This window comes from Pristiophorus japonicus, chromosome 26 (genome assembly GCF_044704955.1).
Source record: "Pristiophorus japonicus isolate sPriJap1 chromosome 26, sPriJap1.hap1, whole genome shotgun sequence".
Lineage (NCBI taxonomy): Eukaryota > Metazoa > Chordata > Chondrichthyes > Pristiophoridae > Pristiophorus > Pristiophorus japonicus.
In genome coordinates this window covers 15,482,737-15,491,584 of record NC_092002.1, presented here as the reverse complement: position 1 = coordinate 15,491,584, position 8,848 = coordinate 15,482,737, and the positions used below count along the sequence as shown (strand labels likewise).

Here is an 8,848-nt window from a genome sequence, read left to right as displayed (position 1 = left end):
TGACTAACACAAGTTCTTTCAAGTGAAAGCTTTTGGATGAAAGCTTCTAGAATGCTACCGTCTGTCAAGGGTGCAGGATTTTGGCATTCTGTGCTGTATTTAAATACTTAAAGCTTTTTTGAGCTGGTGCCTGTTAGCTCTTGCAGTAAAGTGGCTGTTGCCAGGGTAACATTGTATCAGTAATGGTCTAACTGATGATGCTACTTGACTTAAAAGCTTTTAATTGGTTCGCTCCATGTATTGCAGGTTGCTCTTTAATTCTAAAAGCTTTCAGTTGAAACCTTTGAATTAACCATCTGTCGGAAGTGTTAATTAATGTAATTAAGAACTGAAAGCCTGAAATAAATTCATTCCATGTGACTAGCTACATTGTCCTCTGGTTCAGTCATTATCAACAGAAAAATACTGTAATTTAGCTTAAGAAAATGCTATCCTCATCGACTTCTGTATCTGAAGTGTTAATTTAATTTTAAAACGTGGTGCCTTTCTGTATTGCAGATATAACTGACTCATTTTGATCCTAATTATGATTCATCTTATTACTTCTGGGTGCTTCTGGTTCCCTAATGCAAATATTACAAAAGGTGCTTTATTATAATGGCCTATGACATACAATAGCATGGTAGAATGAGAGACACCACAAAATAGATAAATCCGCAGTATATAATGTTAACAACAACTGCTATTCATTTTAGTAACTAAGGTGTCCCGTTATATATGTACTTTTGAATTGTAAAGACAATTTTGCTTTCCAGTAATGCAAAAGCGACAGTATGACTCGGGAGCTCGTCCCGATCTGACTGCTTTTGCAGGCATCTTTATGAGAACTGAGATCACCTATGAGATCACCTCGAGCAGGCCAGTTCATACAGTTTGGCGCATAGCTCCAATACTGTGTCAAGCTAGGTTTAGAAAAGGTTCAGGGTACCATTGGACCTTGCAGGCACTTTATAAACTGAAAGCGATTTTGAGAAGTGGCTGCTCCCGCCCGTGTTCGAAGTACAGTTAAAGATTGTCAGCTGGGATAGGCAGGTTTCTCTATTGGCTGGGAGAATGATACAATTTGTTCATTTGAGGATTGGAATTAAATCAAATACTTGAATGTTAAATAAATCAAAATAAAGCTTATTTTTACAACAGTTTCTGTTTATGGCATCACCTGTTCATGTTATATTTTAAATACTTTAAAAGAAGAACAAATTGTAATGGGAGAATGAGACAGGCAGTATAAATCACCCAGTACTGGCTGCAGATCAGTACTCTAGCTACCAATTTCAGTGCTAATACAGCTGTAAAAATTCTTGCTGTTATTGAAAACTTATGGTAAGCACTGATCTTGCATTGTCAAAAACAATACATAATATGCAGAAGTTGCTGTACGTAGAGATATTAATGCATTTGCAGATGGGTTGCAGATCTTATGTGAAATGTTTTCAGCAATAGATAATTTTGTAACAAATTTATTGAACCATTAGCATTTACACAAGATTATTTGAAGATTGGAAAGAACACCAAATACATGAATGGTAAATAAATCAAAATAAACATTATTTTTACAGCAGTTTCTACTTAGAGCAACGTGTGTCCATATTCTTGTATTTTAAATACTTTCAACAGTGTTGAAAATAGTGTTTCAACATTCTTTGCTCTCAATAATTATTGTATCTGCTAACTCTTATAGTGCACTATTCTCCTGAAACATTACCAGTGACCAAGGCCTCTAGATGACTGTAAAAAGACAAATTACACTGGTCTTGCATACTTGCTGAAGAAGCATTATCCATATTCTCATATTATGATAACTGAGGATCTCAGTGACATCACTTCATTCACTGCTAAACGTGCTTGCTTTAAATGTAAACACAGCAATCCCAAAGTTGGAAAAAGGCAAAACATGAACATAATGATGCATCCTATTTCTGTGAAGTGTGAAGATGATTGTGAGATAATCATAAAAGAAAGAATTGGATTTATATAGCGCCTTTCATGACCACCGGATGTCTCAAAGCACTTTACAGCCAATGAAGTACTTTTGGAATGTAGTCACTGTTGTAATGTGGGAAACGCGGCAGCCAATTTGTGCACAACAAACTCCTAAAAACAGCAATGTGATAATGACCAGATAATCTGTTTTTGTTATGTTGATTGAGAGATAAATATTGGCCAGGACACCAGGGATAAATCTTCTGCTCTTCTTCGAAATAGTGCCACGGGAACTTTTACATCTACTTGAGAGGGCAGACGTCGCAATTTAACGTCTCATCCGAAAGACGGCACCGCCGACAGTGCAGCACTCCCTCAGCACTGTCAGCCGAGATTTTTTTAAAAAATAGGCTCATGTCCCTGGCATGGGACTTGAACCCACAACTTTCTGACTCCAAGGCAAGTGTGCTACTCTCTGAGCCACAGCCACACTGAAAAAGGCAAAACTTGAACATGATGCATCCTAATTCTGTGTCATTGTGAAGATGATTGTGACATAATCATAAAAAGCTGCTGAACTGTAAGATTTTGTTTGTTGCTGTATTCTGTGAATGCTAAAGATAGACCTATTGCATTATTCTGTTCACATTTCAATTCAGAAATGCTACTGCAATCCTTACAGGGTTAATGTTGCTACTTGTGTCTAGAGGAATTTCTCTTGCATTGACGAGGTTTCGCATTGTGTTACTTTGTTGACTTCCCTCAGGTATGCGAGGTTCCACGCCACTAGATGTGGCAGCTGCTTCATGCATTGACAACAATGAACTTGCCTTGGCTCTGCAGGAACCAGATCTGGAAAAGGTAATGCTGTAAAGCTGTAATGTTTCCATATATTTGCAACCAACATTAGTTATTAAACCTGAACAGCACTTACGTTGCAGAAAGAAATGAAAGAGTGCGCTACCATGTGGAGAATGATCTATTATGTTAAATATTTTATTCCATTTTGCTTTGAAGGGGTGGAAAAAACTAGTGAAAAATCTGCGCCTTTAATTCTCAACATATTGCGGGTTTAGGAACAAGATGGTATCACCTTCCACTGAGAAAATATCAAAAACTACTATGACCTTTCCCCAAAACATTACAACATAAATGCCATCATGACATTGGCATCATATTTCCAGGGCCAGAGGGAACATGCTGACTCCGAAGATGAGAAAATATCTCTGTGCATGTCACTTGTTTCCCATTTTATTACTTTGTTGCTTTTCTTCAAGAAACAACTGAGTTTCTTTTGAAATGTCTGGCGGTTCACTTGGAATTAAGTAAAATGGATCTGGTACTCAGTTTCACTGAAATGAGGTAGCAAGAGAGAGACAATTCATACAATGAGGAATTTGTAGGCTTAATTTTCTGACTCTGCAATGATCGAAATGATCAGAAAAATTCTTGAATTGTGCATCGAGTTTGCAATATCATCTCCTGGCTGGTATAAACATGTCAAGAGTGTAAAGCTGGAAAATTATCCTTCAGCTATGCTCAAACAACAATGCGCTAAGTTGCATTGAATTAGAAAAGGAACTGAGGATCAGACAGAAAGGTACACCTAAAGGAAATAGATCAGTTCCTCATTCAGTGGATGAATGTGGGTTTGGGTAAAAGTAATGTTAAAAAATTGGGGAATAGGCCCTAAAAGGTGATCTGGAATATGATAGATGGGTTGACAGTTTATTCTGACTTTGCATGCTTTAAATTGCACATTGTGCATATTTCATTCATGAAAGCTTTGAATGGCAGCCTGTAGCTTTACGATAGTAATTTTAAAAATCATTCTCGGTTGAATTTTACCATTTATTTCCAATTTTAGGTGGTGCTGTACCTGGCAGGGTGTGGACTGCAGAGCTGCCCTATTCTTCTGGCAAAAGGATATCCAGACATTGCGTGGAATCCTGTTGGAGGAGAGCGTTATCTAGACTTTCTGCGGTTTGCTGTATTTGTTAATGGTGAATAGATCAGTTTAGCAAACATCAGTAAAGGATGAATAATTGTCCTTTATACTATCTTTGTGGAGTCAGGATTCATATTGTATACTAAATATTCCACACTAAATATTTGGCACCAGTATAAATAATCTAAATATATCATGTGGGACCTATCAACATACAGCTGTAGTCATATGCCACACATAATGGACGATATGCATAATTGTTGCTGATTGTTTAACAGAACCTATCTAAATCATCCAGATGCTTCAAATTGCCCTGCTCTCAAATATTCCTTCCCTTAGCACAGTAGTCATAGAGCTTACATATCTCACAGTATTAATGTACAGGAATTGACAAACAGCCATACACAATATATACATTATATATGGAAATAGTGAGCTCTTACCTGCTATGTAGTGAATATGATTCTGACTTCCTGAAATATTGTATGCGACTAAAAAGCCATTTCCACCATACCAGTTGCTCTTCGGCCAGTTCCTGTTTCCCAATACTGCGAATTCCTGGAAATCTGAATAGTGATTATGCCTTTATTTTGAACATCATCTACAAAACGCTCAAGTAGGAATGTTATCAGGTGAATGCATTAACTGCTCATAGCAAGTTGATTGGGAATGGTAGCATAGTAGTTATATTACTGGACTAGTAATCCAGAGGCCTGGACTAATGATCTGCTGACGTGAGTTAACATACCATGGTAGCTGGTGATTTTAAATTCAGTTAATTAAATAAATCTGGAATAAAAAGCTAGTGTCAGTAATGGTGACCATGAAACTATCGGATTGTCATAAAAAAACATCTGGTTCACCGATGTCCTTTAGGGAAGGAAATCTGCCATCCTTACCCAGTCTGATCTCTGTGTGACTCCAGACCCACAGCAATGTGGTTGACTCTTAACTGCCCTCTGAAATGGCCCAGCGTGACACTCAGTTGTAACAAACCATTACAAGAAACAATAATAAGAATAAAACCAGACGGACCACCCTATATTAACCTCGTCACCGGCTTTGGACACAACGGCAAACCCAGCCCTGCAGGAGTACCTTCAACATAAGGACTGCAGCGGTTCAAGAAAGCAGCTCACCATCATCTTCACAAAGGCAATTGGAGATGGCCAATAAATGTTGGCCTTGCTAGCGACACCCATAAACCAGAACGAATTAAAAAAAAAATATTTTAATAGAAGTATTAACTCATTTCAAATGAGCACGTTAATGCCTTTGTTAAAGTAGTAGGAAGTTGTTCATATGATAACATCCTTGACAGTAATTTCTACCCTTCTATTACCTACTGAGGTGGAAAATATACTTGTGGGTAGTAGCAGGTTTCTGCCATCAGAGACTTTCAGTGAACAGGAACTGCAGAATTTTAATTTACTCCAAAAGTTCATGAACATTTTCACTCATAGGGCCCAAGTTTCCACACGATAAAAAACGGGTGCCCCTCCGAGCTGGGCGCCCATTTTTCACGCCTAAAACGGCGCCTAAAAAAAACCTCGCGATTCTGGAGCGTTCTGCAGCTCCTTGTCTGCCTGGCGCGGCGCCCAGGGGGGCGGAGCCTACACTCGCGCCGATTTTGTACGTGGGAGGGGGCGGGTACTATTTAAATTAGTTTTTTTCCTGCCGGCAACGCTGCGCGTGCGCGTTGGAGCGTTCGTGCATGCTCAGTGTGAAAAAAACATTGGCACTCGGCCATTTTTGTAGTTCTTTGTAGCTGTTTAATTTTTGAATTTTTTTTTAATAAAAGCACATTGCCATCAGCACTTGCAGCCTTCTCACTGTCTCCTCCCCCCCCCCCCCCCCGCAGGAAGAACAGGCGCCTTCTCCCCCCCCCCCCCCCCCCCGCGCAGGAAGAACGGGCGCCTCCTCCCTCCCCCCCCCCCCCCCCGCGGGAAAGAACGGGCACCTCCTTACTCCCCCCCCCCGCGCAGGAAGAACAGGCGCCTCCTCCCCCCACCGCGGGAAAGAACGGGCGCCTCCTACCTCCCCCCCCCCCGCAGGAAGAACGGGCGCCTCCTACTCCCCCCCCCCCCCCCCCCCCGCGCAGGAAGAACGGGCGCCTCCTCCTCCCCCCGCGGGAAGAACGGGTGCCTCAGGCTGACTGCAGCATTCTCCGTGCCTTCACACAGGTAGGAAGATGGTTTATTTAATCTTTTCTTTGCTTATAAATGTTTATTCAGATTGGATTTATTTGTATAATATTTGTAGAAGTATAAATAAGGATTTATTGTAGAATTTAATGACTTCCCTTCCCCCCCCTCCCCTCCCCCACCTCGTTCTGGACGCCTAATTTGTAACCTGCGCCTGATTTTTTAATGTTTCTACAAAAATCTTCACTTGCTCCATTCTAACTTAGTTTGGAGTACGTTTTCACTGTGGAAACTTTGAAATCAGGCGTCAGTGGCCGGACACGCCCCCTTTTGAAGAAAAAATTCTGTTCCAAAGTAGAACTGTTCTACCTGACTAGAACTGCAGAAAAAAAAATGTGGAGAATTGCGATTTCTAAGATAGTCCGTTCTCCACCAGTTGCTCCTAAAAATCAGGCGCAAATCATGTGGAAACTTGGGCCCATAGTTCCAGAAACCAGGTGATAATTTCCACCACAATTAAAACTCAAGAAATTCCACTGAATTCACAATTAGTAAATTAATTGAACTATTTCAGAATACATGAAGAAAACAAGCTTGGAATATGTGACCACCAACAGTTTATGAACCATTTCTCACTTATGACATAGACTATATCCATTCCAAGCTGTTTGAAAATATTGATCACGTGAGCATCAAAAACTTTTTCCTGCTTTTCCTACCAGTTGCATGGTCATCAGTTGCTTTCCAATATCTCACCAAAGTGGACAGTCATAATGCACGAGATTGGACAGTGCTTACTGGCAGGATACAACAACATTGAGGGACTAATAGCTTGAGTTTCATCATGTTCTCATGCACGCACATATCGGGAGTCATTACCCGACAATCTGATGTGGGATCTCTAACCTACAGGTGCTTGGCTCAATTGCAGCACCCTACCACTATCCTGGCTGACAGCAATTAACTCAGCACAGATAAGGGACTCAACCTGGGATCTAGCTGGTCTCTCTGTATTGGATGCTCACTGCTGAGCAATCAGGTGAACTACTCATAAAAGCATGAGTAAATTTTAACCATGTCATTCCCACTGCAGCTATCTGACACATTCTCTCTTTCCTCCTTTGGACATTTATTTCCCCAAAATCCACTTTTAAATTTAAAAAAAAAATGTTTCTTTAATGTGATCTCAAAAACCAAGCCTCCAAGCCCAGGCCTTGTGAAATTTATTCCACCCCAGTTAACACTCTAGAACTTTCACTCGTTTACTGCCAACTGCACAATTCGATCCCTTCATACAAAACATTTTTTAAAGTAAATTAATTAAAGCATTATAGAAGCATCATCACATGAAGAAAGGTTGCTGGCAAATATGTGCCTACAAATAATGAAAAATATTTCATGACTGAAAAGAAAATCTGTGCAGTAGTGGACTGCAACTACTAGATGTTCTTAATGCATTTATTTACAAAGTGATGAAAAACATAAGTTGTATTAAAAGTCTTTGCATTTCTGAGTGTGGGAAGTCTGTTGACACTTTCTTCAAGAAAAACAGAAAATGCTGGAAATACTCAGCAGGTCAGGCAGCATCTGTGGAAAGAGAAACCGAGTTAACGTTTCAGATCAACGACCTTTCATCAGAACTGAAGATGGTGCAAGGCAAAAGGAAATGGTAATGGGACAAGAAAAGAAACACCATTATCATCCCTTTTTTCATTTAAACCCACTCTATCGCAGATCTTTCTTTTTGTTTTTCCCTCCCCAGCCGCCCCCGTGCCCCCCCCCGCGTACTTGCTTAAAGACTGTTACATCTCTAACTTTGTCCAATTCTGACAAAAGGTCACCGACCTGAAACGTTAGCTCTGTTTCTCTCTCCACAGATGCTGCCGGACCTGCTGAGTATTTCCAGCATTTTCTGTTTTTATTTCAGTTTTCCAGCATCCACAGTAACTTGTTTTTGTTGACGTCTTCTTGTTTTGTTGCTTCTTATCCTCCTGCCTGTGGGGTGTTTTGTGTGATCGCAGGTGAAAGTGTTGAAGAAAATGCCAACGTTGTTGTGCGCTTGCTGATCCGTCGCCCTGAGTGCTTTGGGCCAGCCCTACGGGGTGAAGGTGGTAGTGGTTTACTCGGGGCCATTGAAGACGCCATCAAGATTTCTGAGGATCCTGCCCGTGATGGACCAACGGTCAAGAAAGACCGGAGACGAGAATTGTAAGGAAATCCGTTAACTTCAACCAGTGCAAAATATAATGGGTCTAAAATTACAAGTTTCCCATTGACGGATCATTCGCATCTACTGCAAAAACACTTTCACTGGGCACAGAGTATTTGCCCAACTACTGCCCAGCGAAGGCCTACGTAAAAGCAGGCATAAGGCTGCCTTTTACCAGCGTAACTGTTCAAATAAATGTTCAAATACATTTTTTAATGATTTAAGCATACACATGCATTTAAAATTAGTTTAGGTAAATTTTGGCCTGTTTTAAAATTATTAAATTTTTATTTTAAATGCTTAAGTAAAAGGTCTGTTAATTAATTTTAACATGGGAACATTTAATTTTAATTAAGTGGTGTGAATTCTTATTTGGAGATTAAATAAATCCCCAAATTTATGGGGATTCCGTTAGTAAATGGAATATTTTGGTGCGTAAAGGCCCACAGATCCCACGCTTCCGAACGCGTGTTCCCCTGGGATCCGTGGGCCTTTACGCAGGCGTATGCCTGCAGGCCCGAGAAGGAATCTCTCCATAGCTGTGGAGCCAGGAGGTAGGGACAGAAGTATTTTGCGGATCGGAGGCAGACATACTCCGAAGGTACGCTTCCAACTGTAAATTCA

The 8,848-nt window shown here is 40.5% G+C and overlaps 1 protein-coding gene across 5 annotated transcripts in view; it reads left to right on the top strand.

Moving 5' to 3' along the window:
• Window positions 1-8,848, top strand: part of LOC139239218 (ryanodine receptor 1-like) — a 506,468-nt gene that overhangs the window by 242,443 nt on the left and 255,177 nt on the right. For all 5 annotated transcript variants that reach the window (XM_070867899.1, XM_070867895.1, XM_070867896.1 and 2 more), the window contains exons 42-44: window positions 2,690-2,784; window positions 3,791-3,926; window positions 8,037-8,223. In XM_070867899.1, the coding sequence (XP_070724000.1) occupies window positions 2,690-2,784; window positions 3,791-3,926; window positions 8,037-8,223 (418 nt within the window). The remainder of the gene's footprint in view (window positions 1-2,689; window positions 2,785-3,790; window positions 3,927-8,036; window positions 8,224-8,848) is intronic.